The 22,365-nt window shown below is 39.4% G+C and overlaps 1 protein-coding gene and 1 long non-coding RNA gene across 3 annotated transcripts in view; one reads left to right on the top strand and one right to left on the bottom strand.

Annotated features, from left to right (window-relative positions):
- The window catches only part of LOC136697392 (uncharacterized), an 11,256-nt gene extending 8,180 nt beyond the window's left edge, over positions 1-3,076 (bottom strand). The window contains exon 1 of the long non-coding RNA XR_010802696.1: positions 2,960-3,076. This is a non-coding gene — a long non-coding RNA (uncharacterized lncRNA). The remainder of the gene's footprint in view (positions 1-2,959) is intronic.
- The window catches only part of bgnb (biglycan b), a 24,986-nt gene extending 2,621 nt beyond the window's left edge, over positions 1-22,365 (top strand). For both annotated transcript variants that reach the window (XM_066672448.1, XM_066672449.1), the window contains 7 exons: positions 10,814-11,084; positions 17,275-17,387; positions 18,266-18,479; positions 18,616-18,726; positions 19,772-19,865; positions 20,388-20,526; positions 20,969-22,365. In XM_066672448.1, coding sequence (XP_066528545.1) covers positions 10,838-11,084; positions 17,275-17,387; positions 18,266-18,479; positions 18,616-18,726; positions 19,772-19,865; positions 20,388-20,526; positions 20,969-21,166 — 1,116 coding nt within the window. In that variant the 5' untranslated portion in view covers positions 10,814-10,837 and the 3' untranslated portion in view covers positions 21,167-22,365. The remainder of the gene's footprint in view (positions 1-10,813; positions 11,085-17,274; positions 17,388-18,265; positions 18,480-18,615; positions 18,727-19,771; positions 19,866-20,387; positions 20,527-20,968) is intronic.

The following is a 22,365-nucleotide window of genomic DNA, read 5'->3' as shown; positions in this document are numbered from 1 at the left end:
CTAAATAGTTACAATGATTTGAACTAGTAGACCTTTGTTTTCCAGGCCTGGATATGGTTCGGTGCTCATTTGATAAGTCCTGCCTCTGCTGAGTTTAATGCCAGTCACCACCAGAGAGGTTGGTCACCACATCCAAGCAGAGAGCGGTAGCAGACAGTTTGCCAGACAGGGTCTTTTTTAGGGACACAAGTCACCAAATTACAGTCATGACGACAGTTCATTCCAGCTGGGTCCTGGAGCCACCCATTATTTAGTCAGGGAGAGGTGGGACCGACTACTGAAATAAATAGAACATTGCTTAGATAAATTATTCCCATAAATAATAACAAAGGGGCTGATTAACATAATACAGAACATATAAGGGAATAAATAAACAATATTTTTGTACCAATAATATTAGCTGGGAGAGACTCTAGGGGCTGTCTACGTCTGTGGAGAAATCCTAATAGTTTCTGGGAACTAAGAATAAACATGTCTACTTTTTTCATATTTGTTAAGTAGAGTCATTCTTGTATTTAAATACCAGTCAGGAATTTATTGGCTGTGAATAAGAGCTAGCCCAAACAAATGTTTTATTTTTTTCAGATACTCAAAACAGAGAAATAGTAGGAGCTAGTCTGTACTAGTTTTGTTTGCTGAAAGGCGCACTATAAAATTGATACATACAAGGTAAAATGTTACATATGTCAGTTTTTAGGAGCCACTACAAATTTGACTTAATGTGAGTTACTGAGTATGGTGTTAGTCTAAATATTCAGAGGAATTTATCCTATTGTATATCAGCACTCACAGGAGTCAAGCCCACTGGAAGAGCCACAGCCTGAGAAAATCTTATAGTCAAATGCTCTTTTGGTGCAGTATAACTACAAAAAGTCATCTTAGTTCATTGCCTTTCACAACTGAAATCCTAGAACTCAACCTTCCTCCTCCTAACACTATTATGTCAGTGGCCAAACTTGTGCCATTATCTTAATTAAATGATACTACTTTTTTCATGACCTCAAGACACTTAATTTTCTTCCTATACTGGGCTGTACCTAACACTTTCACATTCTTTCAGTTCACTGACAAAATATTTATTAATGATTGATACCAAAAGTGGGACAATGGGGGCATTTTTGAGTTTTTTTCATTTATTTATTTATTTTGGTTTAATATCAAGTGCTGGAAGGCTATCACGATGAAAATGAAAGCCCCAACTCTCTTTGGGATTTCCAGGGAAATTCAAACATCCATTGGTGAAGTGAGAATCATAGCTGAATATTTTCTCTGTTTCTCCTGACAAATGAGTGCAACATCTGTGGTAACATTCTATTGCTTTTTCCCAAGTTTAAAAATAAATATTTCATACAGACACAGACATAAACATATACATAATATGGGAAATTTCCCTCTCGCTCTGTTTTTAGTTCATAGTACATTCACTGACTATTCTATGCCAAATTTAAATGTTTTGAAAATATGATTCATATTTGAAGACCTGAGTATGATTTATTTAAAGATATAAATAAATATAAAAATATTTAGCATTAGGTGTAGACAGAATGATTCATGATTTTACCCATTTCAGAATCTCAGACAGGCCTGAAGTTCTCAGAACCTCCTTCCATCAAGTAAAAAATCTTAAACTTCTGTCTTTTGAATGCACCATGTAACTGCCTCATAAATTGTAAGTTGTAATCTGTAATTACTATTATTTACTGACAGTTGCTAGTTTTAGGTTACTTAATAATCACCAAATAATGGTCAACACAATTTTATTTTTACAGGTAATGTTAGTGTGACCAGACGTCCTCTTTTTTTGGACGTGCGTCCAAATAGAAATAGCAAAATAGATTTTGCTGTCTGCAGGCTTTCCTCCATGCCAATCCTTGACATAAGCCCAAAACCTTCCATGAAGTATGCAAATGTTAGAACAAGTTGTTTCATAATGTTGCTGTAAGTAAGCAAAATGGGTCAGAGAGGTCAAGTGTTCAAGGGGTCAGCGAGTTGAAAGCAGAATTGGGACATACTTCGCTTCGCTCATGTTTGTAAAACGCTACGGGTTAAACCCATTCAATAATTTCAGCCGAGCTCCGCTCAATATTACAGTGTTTCACTAGAATACCCCGTCCCTATAACGATACAAATACACAAACACATCTGACCGTTACAGACATCCTGACGAGTAAGTTACATTTGTGCAGCTTTTGTGTAACATTAACTTTGCAGGAGAACGGGTGAAATCCAAAACATCATAGAGCGAGAAACAAGGCATCATTTTATCAGCCAGATTTTTATATGAAATCTAGGAATGTCTACATAAATGTCTGGATCCCAGCAACGCCCTGTTAATTGATTAAATATATTTGGTGATAAAATGAGATGCATCCTTTTAGTAACATTAAAAACATCACCATTAAATTAGGAGTTAATTCATTGTCATTCAGCCCCTGTAGAAGGTGAATATGGTGTTTTAATTGAAACCATTTTTTTTGTCTCACACTGGCTTTTTTGTGGGTTTGGTCTGTGTTTGAGAGAGTTTTTTTTGTATTTAAAGGATTTCCGTGAGTGCACAGTGGCCTTAGAAGTGAGAGTCTGTCTGCATTTTTGACTGTAGCTGTGGGATTAGGCCATATTTCCCTTCCCCAATACATTTTTCTTTGTTGTTTCTTGTTTCCATTATACTTCAACTCAGCATTGGTTTGGTCCCACTTTGCAGCCAAATGATTCTGTTATCAGTTACAGCTCAAAATGTCCTGTGTGTACTACTGCTACCACACTAGCTTGCTAATCAGGCCCATGATAATTGTTAGCCAATACTTTAAAAAAAAACCATACTCATACTGTTGAGTGGCAGCAAATTTAAAAATGTCTCAAGAGAGTAAGTGCTGTGTTAACCAATATACCTATCTTGCAGAAAGCAGTCACATATTTATCATTTAAGGTGGTATGGTGTACGTAGTAGATATTAGCATACCTAGCAGGATTCTGAGACTTCTGTGTAGCCATGCCTCAGTGCTCTCCTTGCATTCCTCTGGCCAAGCCAAACTGGGCTGTTTTTGGGGACCACGGTATAATTTAGCTGCTATTTTTACAATGGGCACATACTGTATAGTGATTGTTTTCTCTACTCCACTGAAAAGAAAATGCTGATCTTTTCTTGTGTTTACTTTCTAAACAAAGAATGGACACGAGCATAAGATATCACAAGCGGTCAGTGCCGATCCCTAGTGTCTCAGTGAATTACAGTCCATGTTGAAAGGACACTTAACTTAAAAGTGCTGCTGTGAAACAGATACTTCAGTGAAGGTTTTAAACACTTTTAAAAATCTTTTTACTGACTGTATGGAGGATATACTACATGTACAGACCAAAAGTCCTTGCAGTAGCCACTTGCAGGTATGGTCAAGATGTATTTATTGTCTCAGCAGCAGAAGGAATGTTCGATAGACACTGATTATTTAGAAGTAACCAAGGGGAGCTGCTGGATTCAGCACAAGACACTGAAACAATGTGAAACGATGGGTTTACGTGTATGAAAAGTAGAATAAAATATTTGATCAGAGGAACGTAGAGGCTACTGTTTACTTTGTATTGCATTACTGTGCACAAACTCTTCTAATAATGTCTGTGTGGATTTATACACCAAAACTGACAGAGTGTTGATGAGATAAAGCACTACTTTTATGATGCACCAAATGCTGACTTCTTCTAACTTTCCACATGTGGTGAATCACAAGCCTGCCAAATGTGAATGAGTGAGCCCGTTACAATCCAACTTGGCACCTAAACATTAATAATTTATTGTCTATAACCGCTTGTCCAGTTCAGGGTTGCTGTGAGTCTGAAGCCTACCCGGAATCATGGGCGCGTGGCAGGAACACACCCTGGAGGGGGCGCCAGTCCTTTGCAGGGCAACACACTCTCACACATTCACTCACACCTATCGATACTTTTGAGTCAACCACATTTACAAAGCAAACAAAAGGTCAGAACTCAATATCATTATGGAGAACACAAATACATAAAAAAAAAGCTCCTTAATGCTGTTGTGTTCTGAGTTTATGCAGCGTTTTTTCAATGCAGCGCTATTTCAATGCAGCATTTTTAAAATTAATTTGTGTTCTCCTTAATGCTGTTGTGTTCTGACCTTTTGTTTGCTTTGTAAATGTTGTTGTGATATGACTCAGTGGGCCACTGTACTTAGCATTTATGCAAGCCATATATGCTGGTGGCACTGGTGCTCTCTACCATGACAGATTTCGGCTTTTTCAACATATTCTGATAACAGTCTGGCCATTCCCTTTTGCCTTTGCCACAGGGAACTCAACATATATTTTTTACCAAAATACAAGCTGAAAGGTTTCCACTGTGTTGAGAATATCTGAGAAGAATGAGGGCTCAGAGTCCTCAGTGTCGATTCAGCAAAGAAATTATGGCTTTCTCACTGTGTGATATGGAGTTTCAGGTCTTTATGAGGGCATGAAAATCATGCACATTCGACAGTGGTTTCTGGAGTTTTTGTATGGATTTTTCTTTATTTCCTGAATATTTCCTCTGATATATTCTGTCAGAATAACAGTAATTTTTTTGCAGTCTTGCAGTTAGAAATATTCTTTTTAAAGTCATTGACAATTCTCTCTCAAAAATTGGCACAAAGTGATGAGCCATGACAAAAGTCTGAGCCTTTTGTGGATGCACCTTTAATTATCTTTTTATTAATCTGCTTTTTGCAGAATTTTTCAAAATAGCGTGGTTTGTTTATTCTCTTTTTTTATTATATATATATCTATATAAATTATTTATATGCAGATTATATAGTTTTTCCATCTCCTGTAGATGTTCTATTTTGGAGAAACATGTTTTTCACTGGACAGCGATGATATATGTTAAATCATCACATTTTTACCCCCAATTTCTGTTTATAGGCTGAATGAAATTTTAGCCTAATCTATTTTCCTTATAATGTTAAATACTTATTTTCTTTTGAAAATAATCAAAACATTGGTGAAATGTATTACTATATGGTCTGTGGAATAAATTATTTTGACATGTTCTAACAGTATTTAAAGCTTTCAGTGCCATAGCCCTTTTGCTATCAACACAAAATGTGTTATCTTCCCCGCAAAGCTACATGTATTTATTCCAAACTGAATTCACCAGCTGATCAGACCTTGCTCTTTAAATACACCAATGTGCCTTTCTGCATATTGCTGAGAAGCTTCTGATTATAAAAGTTACTGAGAATAGTTCTGCACATATAAAAACAGCACATATACTTACCCATATTATGGTGCTATGTTGTTTGTAATATAATTTGTAGGCTGTTGCATGATGAGCAGAATTCAGAGACTTCTGGGGAATTGTGGTTTTCTATTTTATTCTTTTAATCATTACTTGTGCAGATAAATGTAGAGAGATGCAAGAGTACACTTTCATAGAACACAGGCCAAGAGGTCTGGCATCTTCTCCTGAGAGAGCAACTCCAGTCAACATCAGCATTTCATTTATCAGCCTTTTACCCTGTGATACTGAAATTTAGGTCAGACTTGGCCCTACAGAACAAAAGGGCATAGGATTCAATACCACATGCTTGATTACGTTGTTTAATCTTCATGTAAGAGACGCATGAGCGTGCAGAACCTTTTAAAGGTTTAAAAAAATCTTCACTTAATGTAAAGATTGTTTACTAGTATAAATGGTTCTTTCTGAAGCCTGTCCTTCTATGGCACTCTTTGAAGCACCTTTATTTTGAAGAGTATGAGATATAAGAAAGATTTAGAAATTTAGAGGTGGAGATTAATCAAAGTAGAGAGGATGAGGTCAGAGGCAAAGATGAAAACAGCTGTATCCACAGTTACCCAATTTGATGTTTGTGCTTAAAAAATTGGTATACGTGAATCAAATCAAATCAGATATTTACCTCTTCTAGTAAACCTGATGTAGTCAAGTCAGCTAAAACTTTTGGTGTTCAATTCTTATGCCTTGGTCAAGTTTGTGGGGTGCCATGGGGAGGTCAGAAAAGTGCTGATCTGCTGTTCTTTGTTTTGGAGTACACATATTTGACAGCTGTGGTTGTGCTGTGATATTTTCTGAATCTACCATGACTTTTACTGAAGTAGTTTTATACTGAGTAATGGGAAACGAACAGCTGTACAATAGGTATGATTGTTAATGTGCTGGACATTCTGCTTTTAATATATTAACAAAGACGGGAGATTTTTTTTCAAAGCTAAATTATAGTCTAATATAATTTAGTCTTATATACTAAAATATAGTATATAAGGGTGCTTTTCATTTCTTTTAATTCTGAGGCAAGTTATTGTCAAAGAGATCTTATTTTATTCACTTATTCATTATAGGTAATCTTTTGGAAGAGGTCCTTGTGCACAGGCTGAAATGGCTTGTGAAATTCATAAGACATTTCTTATAAAAGTGAAGGTATTAAAGGAACACTTGTACTGATCTTTGGAGAAAGGGATGGAGAAGTGTGGTTTCCTACCCTCCATCCCTACCCTAGTGTAGTTTCTGTAGTGCTGAGCCCAGAGAAGCAAAGACAGAGGCTCTTTTCTCCCTATTACAGGTCAATGGAGCATCACAATGATTTTGAAGCTGTAATTTTAGGGTAAAATATATTATGTATTGTTTCTCTTATAGGGCTCCCTATCTTCTGCAGTATTAGCCTCTGCTATAATATTTCTCTGAAATTTGATTAGCATTGAACCTCAAGAGCCATTGTAAAATCCAGTACTTATGTTGGTTTTAGATTTTTTAGATGTTTTGAAATGCCATTTTCAGTCATCCCAGTGATTATTAAACGTTACTCATTCGATCCAGAAAATGCATGTTCCACTGCTCCAGAGCTCAGGGAGCTTTACACCCCTCTGACCCCTGTGGAATCACTGGGCGCAAGGTGGGAACACACCCTGGAGGGGGCGCCAGGGTGACACACACTTACACATTCACTCACACACTCATACCTATGGACACTTTTTTGAGTAGACCAAGGGAGGAAACCGGAGCACCCGGAAGAAAACCCACACGGACACAGGGTAAACACACCAACTCCTCACAGACAGTCACCTGGAGTGAGACTTGGACCCACAACCTCCAGATCCTTGGAGCTGTGCTCTAATTTCTAACATATACACACATATTGTACAAGTACATCAAAGAATTTGCAAAGAGCCCTATATTACTATAATAATATATATATATTACTATTTTACTTTTATATATATATTACTACTTTATTCCATAACCACTTCTGATCCTGATCAGGGATATGGTATGTCCAAAGACTACCCACAAGTCAGGCCCCAGCCCAATGAAAACCATCACACAACCTGTCACACAACTGTGAATAATTCCACATAGACAGGTGACCTATTACCATGTGTTTTTGGATTGTGTGAAATTTGTTTTATTCCAGTGCTCACGAGATGAAGATAGGATCCTTGCTGATACTTGGTTCCTCTAGATTTATTTCTTGCCCTGCCACTTTTGCACTGGTTTGCTGATTTGGGACTTGAAACATGAATTCTGTAAAGGACCCCAAGACCCTGGAGCTGAGTAGCAACAACACTCGCGGTTTTACCACCATTCCTTCATTAAGCGTTAATGTATTTTGTTATTCTCATTGCTATTATTTTAGTGAGAAGTATGCCTGTTAACTTACATTCAGGTAACATCTTAAAGTTATTATCTTGCATTAGACCAGTGTCTCATATATGTCTTTTCTAACTGTATATCCACTGTCTGTTGCAATTTCCTGCTCTTTTTTTCTGACAATGGGATGCATCTCTGAACACACGATGAAGAGGAGGGTGGAATTTCCACTGCAGATGTTTGCTTTGCTTCTGCATCGAGAGGAAAAGTTGGGGATGCTGTGTTGCAGGAACATAATTTGATCTGATGCCTTCAGGTTCTTCTGGTTTGACCTTGTGGCCCTTAAGGTTAAAGCAAGGCGATGAAGGAGAAGCAGGTTTCAGTGAGGACCTGTGAAAAGGCTGAGTGAAATTTAGGTCATAATCACAGGGTTACTCACAAACTTGTTTCTTTTTTTTTTCTCCATCATTGCACTTACAAATTTAAGATCATGACCTATGTCATTAGGAACGAGACAGTTCTAACTCTCAGGCTATGTAAGGTAGTGAGTGACAGAGGCTCTATTCTTCCTATTACAGGTCAGTGAAGCATAACAATAATTATGCTTAAAAATACTACCTAGTGTAAGTATAGATATGGAGGTGGGAAACAGATGAAAAGTCTTTGCCCACAGCTTAATCTGTAGTTTGGTAGGTTTAAGGCAAAGGTCACACTTAGACAATTTCAGGTGGAAAGACAATGAAAGGTACATCAGTAGGGCTTGTTTTAACATTGACATAAAGGAATACTTTAGTGTATCTCACCAGCGTTTGCTGAATCCCATTTGCAGTTAATAGCTATGTCACATTAGTTCAGCTGTATACTCATGTTCTTATGATTTTGTGGTTTTGTTAGCTATCAGATAAATACATTTTGACTTTCTTAGAGTTTTTTCTGTAAATTTGTTTTAAAACTTTACATATTTTTAATTACTGACTTATGTCTGGGTTAAATTTGTAACAACTAACACTCCCTAAACAATGAGATGGATTGATATGGATTTATCTCATTGTTTAGGGAAGCTTTAATTGTTACAGATTTTTCTTTTTTTACATTACAATATATGCTTTGATAAATGTAGTATTTTCATACTATTCATAAATATAATGTGGTTCATAACTTGCTGAAAACCAAGTTTCATTGTCTGGTGATAAATTGTATACTGCTTGTATTTAAAATGAATAACTAACCAAAAAACTAAACTGTACCTCTTAAAGAAAAGATATCACCATCATTGTTAGTGAAGACTGGCCATGCACTAGAAATGCATGAAATAGAGACTAGGATAATGTGTGCAGAAATATTTTTTTTACCATCTGGAGTATCCACAATAACTATAGCTTCTGTAGTGCAGTGGACCCTCAGCCCATCTCTGTGTTTCTCACAGGTTCAGCTATGACATCATGAGTGTTCTCCACCCTCCTACACACACCCACATACACACACACAGACTGTCAGAAATACCACCCCTTTCCTGTCTAATGAATGGCTTGTGTGTTTGCAAATCCCTGTTAGACGTTTTTTACTGCCACCACAAACTGTATGACCTGCTTTACCCCAGACACACACACACACACACACACACACAATCACAAACACACACAATCACAAACACACACATTCAAACGAATACCAGCAATTTCATTATTCTCTCATTTCTGTCAAATTCTGGGGGAAATACACAAATTCTTTTCACAGATAAAGAAACTGTGTATGTGTGTGTGTGTGTGTGTGTGTGTGTGATTTTAATTAACTGATTTTTATATAGTGTTATTCATTTCCAGTGTATGAGTGTTGATCCATTCTGGATGGAACATTAAGTCTATGCATGGCACAAGGCAGTGAACCGCTATTTATTCATAGTCCTCTGTTGAAAAGAGCGCTCAGCAGACAGCCACCACATAATGATTTTAGTGACCTCTGGCCAGAGGGAAAATTGCCCTGCTGCTATAATAATGTTAAAGAGAAACATACTGACTTGTCTTTGTACTCCACGTCCACACTCAGGCTCTGCTGTTGCTAGACTACACAGGCAAAAAGAGTTTCCATTCAGAGTAACAGGCAGTAGGCATGAGGCTTGTCAGATTATTAGGTTTAGGAAATATCGTCACTCTTATGACAATTAAAAAAAACAAACACTATTTGCCTTTTTAAATTGTGTTAGAATGTAATACTTAATGGACCAATAAAGCTATGTGTAAGATGTTTTCCATCTGCTACAAAGCTGTCTGATGCTGGTAAGATTGTGTTAAAAATATGTAAATATCAGGAATATGTTGAAAAATACATATCGCATAGTACAATTTTTTAAGTGCCATTTTATAAAATACTGGAACACCACAATGTGCCAAATGTTAGTGAGTGAATAAGTGAGTGGTTGAGTGCTTAAGTGGATCAAACACAGCAGTCTGCTGGAGTTATTAAACACTGTGCCCACTTACTCTCCACTATATTACACATATCTACCTCATTTGTGCAACTTGCTAAAGTAAAATGGCTGCACAGTTTGTGTTGGTTGTCCTTTAGTCCTTCATCAGTGGATACAGGATGCTGTTGGCTGGATATTTTTGGTTGGTGGACTATTCTCAGTCCAGCAGTGACAGTGAGCTGTTCTGAAACTCCAGCAGCACTGCTGTGTTTGATCCACTCTTACCAGCGTGACACACACTAACAATTGACCACCACAGTTCAGCACTGAGAATGATAAACCAGCCAAATAATATCTGTTTTGTGGGAGTCCTGACAGCTGAAGGATGAAAGGGGCATCAAAGCATGCAGAGCAACAAGTGGATGTATCCTTAGCAGTGCACTAACACTGACAATGTTGTGGCAATTCCACTTAGTCCAATTCAGGGTCATGGTGGTATGAGGAGAATCAAGCTGTTCCTGCTGCACTTTGCTCACCTGTTAGAATTAAGAATAATAATTGATGAGGGTACAAAATAATTTTTAAGCCTATTTAATTTAAACATCTTAAACTCCTTCCTGAAGCAAGGAGCTGGTATTCTGAGGACAGAATATGATCCAGATCAGAAACTATACTTCTTGCCAATGTTTAAACAGACTTCTTATCGGCAGCACTGAGTGAGGAATATGGGTTACATACAAGAATTTTCCAGGCATTTTTGACAACATTAGCTAACTCTGAATACTCCCCCCCTTCCTCTCTGCTGCTTCCCTACAGGTCAGAGGTGCGTGTATATCAGCGATGTTCTCCCACTGCTGTATCCTGCTGCTGAGTGTGTTCAGCCTGACTCCCCTATCCCTGACTCTGCCCTTTGAGCAGAGGGGCTTCTGGGACTTTGGCATTGATGGGGATGGTGGAGGTTTGATGACAATGATGATGAGGGATGAGGAAGAGGGCTCGGCTGTGGAAGAGCTTACACCACCCGTATTCCCTGTGTGTCCCTTTGCCTGCCATTGTCAGCTGAGAGTGGTGCAGTGCTCAGACCTGGGTGAGTGCCAAAAACATGATAATATGTACAGTCTTACACAGGATTTTGGCCACATATGATCAAACTGTGTTTTTTATTGGTTTTCCGAAATTAAGCTTACATTACAAAAAAAAAAAAAATCTGCAAATGTAAGTATAATAGATGATTACACCACATTTATTTTTCTGTCTCAGATTTCTAGCCATTAGTCACCAACAGTTGCGCCCAACAGCTAATACTCTTCCAGTCACACACCTGGGAGGATAAGGGCAAACACACTTTCCCTTTATCAGTACTTATCACTATTTCAGGAACATGTAGTTGACATCTACAACTACAGTCCTGTATTACTCCTCTCCTTCCTCTCATAAATACTAGAGTTAACAGTCTATAATAAATCTTCTTTATTCTCAATCACTCCCAGCTCCTGGATCACAACCAATCTAGTTTCAAACCAGTGGATTCCACAGAATCCTGATGCTGCCAGAGCAGTCAATCCTGATTCACCAACATGAACCATCTCTCTGTTTTTTTCAATCTCAGAGTCACTGACACTGAATGCATATGTTTCCTGCCCTCTCTAAAGGGACAGCCCTATCAGGTATCATGGAGAGCACTGATATCCAACCCATTTAGACTATTTGACCCTTTTTCTCCTGGGAGGACACTCAAGTCTTGTTCAGTCTCTTATTATGTCCTCTATGGGCCATGAGGCCTTTTCAGCTCATCCACAACGCATTCCCTTCAGTGTATTTCAGTAATTGCTAGCATCAGATTTATACCCTGATGCATACTTACAAAGTCAAAAATAGAACAGTCTCACCCTGCATGTTTACAATATTTAAAACTGATCCTTGCTTGAAGCACTTCAAGCTTCCACCATCCTTTAAGTCACATGGGAGACCCTTGCTGTCTTTAAATGCAGACTGAAATCTCAACTCTTTGTGCTTTATTTAATCTAACTCTTTTCATTAGTTCATTGTCTGTAACTGTCTGTCCCTTTCTGGGTCGTGGTGGGTCTGGAGCCTACATGGAATCACTGGGCACAGAGTGGGAATGCACCCTGGAGGAAACACACCCGAATGCACAGGGAAAACACACCCGAAGCAGGGCTCAAACCCACAACCCCAGGAGCATGGAGTTATGTGACTGCAACACTACCTGTTGTACCCCAGTGGGCTCTCAGTCAGTATTAAATTGTCTTGAACTGCACTTTTTTTTACTCTTTCCCAGCAATGGTAAAACAATTAAGGGGAAATTTGTGTAAATTGGACTTTTGTTGATGGTATGGATGACTACTTAGAATGTAAATAAACAATGAATAAGGGAAAAGATGACCAACTTGGCCAACACATGGAGTAAGAAATGAAATGCTGAATTGCCTCTGAGTCAAGTAGAAATAAGAAGCGATATTCAGAATCGTCAGTCACGTCTATTATCTGAGAAGGGTGGAGAGAGTTGGGAAAAGAAAGAGATGGGAAGAAAAAGAAAGGCATTCTTCAAGGATTTACTTGAAGAGCATGGAGGAAACCGAAGCTTTGATGCATACGATAAAATGGTTCTGTGTAATTTCCTTGCGAGTGCTATGCAGTGCTTGCATGTTGTTCTTGGGACACACACAGGATGTTTTACAGGAACAAGCAGAGAAAGATGGCAAAAGACAGAGGAATGGAGGGTATAGGAGAGGGGGCATCCTGCAGACAGAGACATGTTGAAAGGCTCTGTTTGAAGAATTTATTAGAGTTTGAAGAGTTGTTTATTTATTAATTAAAGGTAAAATAAGAAAAGGTTAATCCAAAAAGGTCACATTTACAAACAGAAATGTGTGTCAAACAGAGGTTTGTTTCAGACAGATTATTGCTCCCTGTTTTTCTTTCCACCGGTGGGAAATAACTGAAACACAGTGGGTTGTTGTTCTGTAGCCAGACATTTGTTATTTGTTATTAGACTTGTGTTACCATTAGTCATTAGTGTCAGTAAAATATGGTTAACAGCTATTTGTGATGAATCACAGGAAATGTACTTCATAGCCAACATACTGACTTTCACTCCTGCTACAAACACACCAGCCATGGGAATGACACACATTCATGACACAATGACAAACACACACACACACACACACACACACACACACACATGATAATGCTTACTAAATTTACTTAAATATCCATGAAAAAAAAGTTCTGCATCAGCTTTTAAATTATAACTGCTAGTCTGATATTCTGTTCTGCATCATTCTACTGGTAGCCCTTTTCCGTTCCATATTGTTGGAAACTTGGTGCTAGCTACCAAATTGGTTCCAGTGCTACTGTGGCTGAATTCAGCACTAACCGCAAAGATAAAGAGATAGTCACGTTTTATCCAGTTTACAGCAGGCTCTGATACATATGTGTAAATGATACCAAGTTCTGGGCCATTCTGATGAACTTGTGAATAGTGAGAAATACAAAGTAAAGTATCCAAAATGTTTTGTGATATTCTGACCACAGCCACAAAAAACACACAGATGTGGCGTTTTACTGTTTTTATTTCCTGGTGTTCTTTCCAAATCAGAAATGGGATAATGGGTCATTTCCCTTATTCCATTTCAAAACAAAAAGGTACACAGACCCATCTGGTTATTTCGCCTTTTACCCAGCACACCATTGAGGACAATATAACATGCTCAAACTACCCCGTCCAGCTCCACTGCGTAATGTATCTTTATTTGAGGGTTTGTGCTCTTTCTGGAGCTTTTTTAGCTTGACACTCCCATGGAAGTTTTCATGGTTTGCACTAAAGAACCTACAACTCTTTGGTTCCAGCTGAGAACAAAATTTTCTGGGTCAGGGACCCATTTATGTTGGTGACATGTGCTGAAATTGTACGAAATTAGGTTTTCATTAATAAAGTACTGTGTTTTAGCGAGTGCGTCCGCCTCCGTCAGTCAGCCCCGCGAATCCTGACAGAATTACCGACCCATATAAGGACGCAGCAAAAACAGACAATCCTTTCGCGAGGTGTGCTATTCGCCGGGCGCCATTCCGTACAGGCCCCAGAGATCCTGTGGGGTATGTTTTAGAGGCGGCTGCGGAATGGAGTAACCAGCTTCAGCACATTCACGCCACTGTCGCTCAGCGCCTTCAGGAGGAGTTGACTCATGAATCGAGTGATTGCCCCAGCGCCGAGTCGAAGGAGCCGGCGAAAGAAGCGTGCTGGAGTCTCCCCCTCGCTGGAAGATTACCCCCTCAGGTCCGGGGAAATTTTTTTTGGGGGGGGGTTAAGGGTAGGGGCTGTTAGCCTCCAACCTCAGGACAACGGAGGTGAGGCTAACAGGGGCGCACCTCTGGGGGATCCATGGTTGAAGAAGTCCCTCAAGAGTGCGCCCATCAGATCCCCTAAACCCTTAACAGCTCCAGTACATGACGTTGTCGCAGGCCCCCCTGCCTCCGTGGACGTCGTCACAGGCCCCCCTGCCTCCGTGGACGTCGTCACAGGCCCCCCTGCCTCCGTGGACGTCGTCGCAGGGCCCCCTGCCTCCATGGACGTCGTCACAGGGCCCCCTGCCTCCATGGACGTCGTCACAGGGCCCCCTGCCCCCTGCTGCAATCCCTCCTAACCTCCAGGAGAAGCTTGGCGCCTTCTCCGTGAAGGCGGCACCCGTTGCTCCTGTCTCCGTGAAGGTGGCACCCGTCGCTCCTGTCTCCGTTAAGGCGGCACCCGCCACCCCTGTCTCTGCGAAGGCGGCTTCCTCAGCCGCTCCTGTCTCTGCGAAGGCGGCTTCCTCAGCCGCTCCTGTCTCTGCGAAGGCGGCTTCCTCAGCCGCTCCTGTCCAAGTGAAGGCGGCTTCATCAGCTGCTCCTGTGACCCCGGCCGCTTCGGTTTGTGTCCGTAAATCGGCCCCAAGGACTTCCAGGCCGATCCCCAGAACTGTGCCCAGGCTGGTACCTCAGACTTCCCCACAGACTTTTGCCAGTCCTGGCAATTGTTTTGGTTCCCCTGTCTGTTCCTGTCTCTTTCCTCGTCCCTGTACCTGTGTCTGTCTTTGTCTCTGTTCCTGTCCTTGTCACTGTGTTTGTGTCTGTCCTTGTGAACGTCCTGGTCCCTGTTCCCCTGCCAAGTCCTGTCCAGTCCCCCGTTAGTCCTGTCCAGTCCCCGTTGCTATCCAGTACCTTGTCTCCTGTCCAGTCCCCATTTCAACCCTCTGTCCTGTCTCAAGTCCAGTCTCCTGTCCATTCCCAGCACCCAGTCCCGTCACCTGTCCTGCCTCATGTCCAGTCCCCGTATCCATCCAGTGTTCAATCTAAGTCCTGTCCCCTGTTCAGTCACTTGTCTTGTCTCCCTTCTGGTCCACTGTCCTGTCCCCTGTTCTGTCACCTTCTTCTGTCCAGCCTTCTGTCTCTAGTCTCGTTCTATCCCCAGTCTTGTCTACATTGTCTACGCCTGTCCAGTCTCGATCCCCGTCCAGTATCCAGCCCAATGTTCAACACCCTGTCTTGTCACATGGCATCTGTCACTCCCTCGTCCTGTCAGGTCTGTTTTGCCCGCCATATGCTCTCTCAGCACATGGCTCTGTTTGTTGTTGTCCATGTCTCCGCCTATGTCCCGCCTTTCCTCCTCCCCCTCGTTATCTGTCTCAGGTGCGCCTAGTCTGTGTTAAGTATATCACTTGTATCACTTCCTCTTGTTCAGATCGTTCTTCCGAGTTTGTAACCAGCAAAAAAAATTCTAAAGCATATCATCACAATTCTGGCCTTTTTTTCATTTTCTCTGTATCCCACAGATATTTCTCTCTGACAAGCTATAACTCCCTGCTGGTGCTTATTCCTAACAGATGTTGAAATATAATTTAGGCAGAAATGTGTTGTTGTGAAACAGGTTTTTTTTGAGGTGCTGATTTTTGTGAAGTTGTGGTTGGTGGGCTGTAGATGGAGTGTAATTTAGTGTTGCTAGTGGCTGGAGTTTGGCCAAAGTTATGGCTTGGTGGTTTGAACTGGCTCAGTGCCCATCATTTGTGGCAGGTGGGCTACCAGTGAAAATAAAAACCAACATCTCAGCAAATAAAGTGGAAATCTTAGTATTTTTCCAACCAGCAGACAAATCTGCCATTTTCCTGACATTTTTAAGAGTCATAAACCACAAGGTAAACCATGATTTAACATACTAATATCACTTAATTTTATACTTCAGGTAATGTAATATATTGCAGTGAATATAATAATTGCAATGCACTATATTCTACATGCAGCAATTATTGATGCAATTGCCAAAACATATTCAATGAACAGCACATTATTATTTATTAATTAAAAAGTGTAGTACAGAAGTGAGCAGTTTTATGTGTTTTTATCAAGTATTTAAACCTTCAAACATGGCCCAGCCAAAGAATTTTTATAAAAGGAACTTATTTTATTAAAGATATTACAATACACATGGCAGAGCAGCAAGTTGTAGCCATTCTACAAATATGTAGAATGGCCTATTTTCTATAAATATTTGTTTAAATACACTCATAAATACATAATACACTAATTTTTTAAACATAATACACATATGTTCTTTTTTGTATTAAACAATGTTCATAATAATATATCATTTTTAAAAAATACATTTATTGTAACCGTTATAAAACATTGGCTTATTTCTAACATTCTTCAGTTTTAAGTATTTTATCAGATAACAAAATGTTTGGTCTTGCACTGTTTTTAGGAGTCCCATTTTTTTTTCTTTACTTTGATTCAACTTTTTTTACTTACTTTCCTGTAATATTTTCATTCTTTTTTAGTTAAAAATTATATAAAAGAAGGGTAGTGCAATGTATTGTATTTATATACTAAGGCCTTTGACTGATGCTCCTGAGTTTTTTGTTTTTTTTTTGTGCTGAATATTAACAGATACATACATGCTAAGCTTTCCCTCACAGCAAATACCTTGTATCTCTACAGAGTGTGAGACAGAGCTGTTGGGGTTGGGGTGTTCTATTTCATTTCATTTTTATTTATTTGCTTTTATAATGCAGGCAAAGCCCTGTCCTAAGAGGCTCAGTGAGTTGAAACCAGCTGGAGAGCATATGGTGTGCTGCTTGTGTGGGTATGAGTGTCTGTGTGAATACCATTGTGATCGTACGCTTCTGTGTTTGCTCTTTTAAAGATGCACTTGTCAGTGAGATGTATAGATGTAAGCCGGACATCCATTCTAAAGTGTATGTGTACATTTTTTGTGTTTTCAGCTTTGACTGAAGTTCCCAAAAACATCCCCAGTGACACCAAGCTGCTGGACCTACAGAACAACCATATTAGTGAGCTAAAGGAGAACGACTTCAAAGGCCTCACCAACCTCTATGTAAGAACCACCTTCAGCTAATTAGGCAGATGCTGAGAGAAATGAAATAAAAGTTGATATTTAGGAGCACTTTACCTGAAGGATTGGTCACAAAGTAATGATAAAATCTTACACTTTATGGAATGATATATAAATGGAGAAAAAGGTATGTGTGAGGATAGATGACAAAACATTCTAACAGGATGTTAGAACAGATCAAGTTGTCCTGAAGCAGAATGCCCCTGCTGTTCTTAGAGTGGAAGCCACTGCCAAACTGAATATTTTAGTTCCCTCCTGCACTCACAGCCAAGTCCTTTTTTACCCCTGCTACATTTATTTAGAGCCTTGACCAAACACAATATTTAATATGGGCAATGCATGAAACAGGATTATACTATTGAATAATAGCATTTGATTCATACCTTTGATGTTGTATTTTATTATTTCTTTTTCAGTTTAGATTTCCATTAAATAAAATATCTGGGGTGTTTTTGTCTCCTTTTGTTCTGTTAGGATATTTCACCAGCCAACAATAAGATTATAGGCTACTATTAAATAACATCAATCGATTCATGCATAGGTTTGCATTTTATTTTTTATTTTTTTTACTTCAAGTCAAATTTTTTAAAACCTGATGGTGTCACAAAGTAGCATTTCAGATGTTCAGAATTAAAACAAAATTTAAATTAATAACACCAGGTGAGCAAGCCTCCCTCGAAGCTGGAGGAAGAAACCTTGGAAGGGTTGACCTGTCCTCCTCTGGTCAAACAAATCATAAAAATAGAGTTTTAATTTAAAACTGCAGGTAGAAGCAGCCTTGGAGTCTGTTCAGGTAATGGAGGTCTTTGATAAAGGCCTGTGCTTTACTGTAATAAAGTTTTGTTTTTTTTTCCTGCTAGGCTTTGTCACTAGTCAACAATAAAATCTCCAAAGTTCATCCACGGGCCTTTGTTCCAATGCAGCGCCTACAGAAGCTTTACATCTCCAGGAACCTGTTGACAGCCATCCCCAAAAACCTGCCGCGCTCACTGGTGGAGCTGAGAATCCATGACAATCGCATTAAGAAGGTGTCTGAGGGCACATTCTCCAGCCTGGGCAGCATGAACTGCATAGGTCTGGAAGCTTTCTCACTGTTAAGCATAACAGTGGTTGTAATTTGTTTTAACATCGTTCTTTTTTAGCTGGAGACATGGTTTTGTGGTGGACATTCTGACTAATGTTTGACCTTCTTATAAAATGCCTCTTATAGAAATGGGTGGAAACCCCATTCAGAACAGTGGCTTTGAGCCTGGAGCTTTTAAAGGCCTGAAACTCAACTACCTGCGCATCTCAGAGGCCAAACTAAGTGGCATACCCAAAGGTGACTTTCTCTTTCTGACATATATATATATATATATATATATATATATATATATATATATATATATATATATATATATATATATATATATAAGAAACATCTGTAAGAAATACATATCAGGGACAATAAAACAAAATTAAGGGATATTTATAAATCAAAGAATTTCAGCAACATTTTAAACCATATCTGTATCTGCTGTATATGCAGTCATATTAGAACATTATGATGACCTCCTTGTTTCTATACTGACTGTCTATAATCTCAGCTCCACTGACCATAGAGGAGCACTTTGTTTATACAATTACAGACAGTAATCCATCAGTTTCTCTGCATATTTGGTTTGCCCCTTCACTGTGTTCTTTAGGACCCCCCACAGACCAGGTATGGAGTGCCATATATATATATATATCTCATCTGTAGCTGTACAGTTTGTCTGTCATCCTCTAGTTCTTCTTCAGTGGACGCATGTTTGTGGACTGTTCTCAGTCCAGAATTGACAGTGAAGGCTTTAGAAATTCCAGCAGTGATGTGTCTGATCCATTCACACCATCACAACACACACTAACACATCACCACATCATTGTCACTGCAGTGCTGAGAATGACCACCAGCCAAATAATAACTGCTCTATGGTGCCACTGTGGGGGTCTTGACCATTGGAGAACAGGGTGAAAGTGGGCAAATAAAGTATGCAGAACAATAGATGGACTACAGTCTGTAAGTAGAAGTGCTAAGTACTCCTGTATGGTCAGTGGAGCTTAAAAGTAATTGACAATTGAAATTCCATTTCTTTTTCCTGAAAAAACAAAACCCAGAAAGGTCCTGGATGTGATAGTAACCCAAATGTTTTGTGTGTGTAGTAAACTAGAAAAAAACTAAAGAGTTTTATATATTTATTTATTTATCTATTTTCAAAAGGTATTAAAATCATTAAAGGTTATTAGGTTTCTTCAAGCTACTTTACGTGAGCTCTGGCTTTCATATTTTTACCAAGTGCACAATTACACTGTTCTAACTATATTCTGACTGATCCCCCTAATTTAAGATCTACCTGATAGCCTTCATGAGCTCCATCTGGACCATAATGAGATCCAAGCAATTGAGCTGGAGGACCTGAGACGCTACAAGCAATTGTTCAGGTCAGTTGGTCAATGAGGGCCCATCCCTTATAGCACAACCCCTAGGGCCTCCCTGTTGCAACAATGCCACCTAGTGCTTTTCTCCACAAGTACATTTCAGAATGAAAGAACAAATTAGAACTCTTTTCTTGAATTCAAGATGGGCCATTTGATGAAGCACAGTCTAATTCAGAATTAAGTTACCTACAGATGCTGTTTGACTGCTAAAATCTGGAAATAAACCAATACAAATAAAACATAATGGTTTAATTATATCCAAAGAAAGCTTTGGGTTTTACTCTGCCCTATGTAAGCTATGTGGTAGCTAATTTAGAGCTAGTGATATTTCCACCAGGCTGCAGCAGTAATGGGAAGAGGGGATTTGTCCACACACTACTCCAGCTTGTCCTGTGAGGCTGCAGCATTTGCCCATTTACAGTGTGTTTGGGTTCATTGTGTTTCCGCCTCGCTTAGTGACTGCCTTAATCTGCAGGATCTATTGTTTCTCACACTTTCATTGTTATGCTTGTTCACTGTTGCCAGATTGGGCCTGGGCTACAATCACATCCGCATGATTGAGAACGGCAGCCTGTCCTATTTGCCAAATCTCAGAGAGCTGCATTTGGAAAACAACCGGCTGAGTCGTGTCCCCAGGGGCCTGCCTGACTTGAAGTACCTGCAGGTGGGTGGGGATAGAGGGGGAAGTGAGGAGAGAGCACAGTAAATCTGTTTGGCAGGGTCAGGCTACCCACCGCGTGAGAGGAACAGTGAGCTCAGTTCTGAAAGGACAAAAGTAGGCCGCAGGAAAAGAGAGCTGGCTGAGGTAGGCTAAACAGTGTGTGCAAAGACCATGAAATTATACAGAGGTTCCAAAAGCAGCAAAGTTAAACTTTTGTCTTGTTCCTGTAAATATTAAGGTCTTGCATTGCCTACAAGGCTATGATAAGGATGTTTATTTAATTTAAATCAATACAGCCAGTAAGTACAAATTATGCTTTTTCAGGAGATATTTCTGAGGAGATTTGTTCTAAGTAAATCAGTCAGTAATTGTATACTTATAAAGTACAGCTTCTTGGGAAGTGTACCTGACAAACTGGCTGCTTAACACATGTGCTTTCTTTTAGGTGGTCTACCTCCATTCCAACAACATAAGCCAGGTGAATGTGGATGACTTCTGCCCACGTGGCTTTGGTGTGAAGAGAAGCTTCTACAATGGCATCAGTCTCTATGGCAACCCCATCCAGTACTGGGAGGTGCAGCCTGCAACTTTCCGCTGCGTCAATGATCGACTGTCCATTCATTTTGGAAACTACAAGAAATAGAGCCAAATGGAGGTCAACATGGAAAAGAAGGAAAGAACAAATATAGGACAATAAACAAACTGAAAAAGGAGGGTAATCAGAAGTTTGGGGAGGGAGGATATATTTCAGTATTCATAACTTAGTGTGGCCTTGAAGTTGAAGGTCAAATAAAGAATTCTCATGCTCAAATTGGTTCAGAATGCACAGCATGACAGTACAAACTGGTTACTATTCAAAACATATTCACTTCAACAATTTAACAAACTAACCTTGAAATAATCAAAAGAAAATTTCAAAACATGCACACATTTTTTTTTATAAAGGGCTCCTCACTGTTCACTAGATATGTTCAACAGTAGCATCAATCACATGTATTTTAACTAACGTTATTATTGTTAAATATTAGTTATTTTATTAAAACTGGGTCACATGAAATCTTGATTATAGATGTTACTGTTACAGTTTTCTGTATGTCTGATCCTATTTCTAGTAGTGTTTTTAGGGAAGTAACTTTTCAGTCACTGCCTTGCTTCTTGTGCTTCAGGGATCTATTCTGAATTAAATTAGTACTGTATGCTATAGAGAACCGCATTACCTATTCTTACCTATCACTTTATTAAACAGTCTGTCAGAAACCCAGGCCCCACTTGGCCTTCTGAAAATCTGGAACTGGATGCAAGACTGTATTTTCTGATGTATTATTTTGCACTCCACATTTCACTTACTGCTCCTGTTGTGTCTGTTTGTGGTGGACCCTTGGAGTTTGTTGGCAAATCTGTGAGCATGCTTTGTACTCTGCTGATGGTCTTCTGCATGTTGAGAATTAAAAAATCCTTTCGGCTTCACTTGAAAAGCAGAAACGACATATGATCATGGTCTGAAAGCTGTGACAAATAAAACATAATTTAACAGTTAAATAGTACTTGTGTGTGGCATTGGGAAAGACTCCATTTATAGGGGGATTCCAACCTAAATTTAGCAGTCAGCATCTCATTTGTCTTGCTATGTAATATTGCTTGGTGTTATGGCATAGCTCGGCACCGTTGATTTGAGTCACAATATTGTGACCTGTTAAGCTAACAAGCATTAAGTAATATGTTGAAAGCCTGACCTCAAGAAACTAAGATAAATCTGTATATCATTTTTCTAAGGCTCATCCCACTTTCATGATACATAATATTAAGTGTTCCATTTTTTCCAAATAAGTCAGTTGTACGTAG

The sequence above is a fragment of the Hoplias malabaricus genome, chromosome 5 (assembly GCF_029633855.1).
Source record: "Hoplias malabaricus isolate fHopMal1 chromosome 5, fHopMal1.hap1, whole genome shotgun sequence".
Lineage (NCBI taxonomy): Eukaryota > Metazoa > Chordata > Actinopteri > Characiformes > Erythrinidae > Hoplias > Hoplias malabaricus.
Note: the sequence above shows the minus strand (reverse complement) of the source record. Positions and strands in the feature narration are given on the sequence as shown.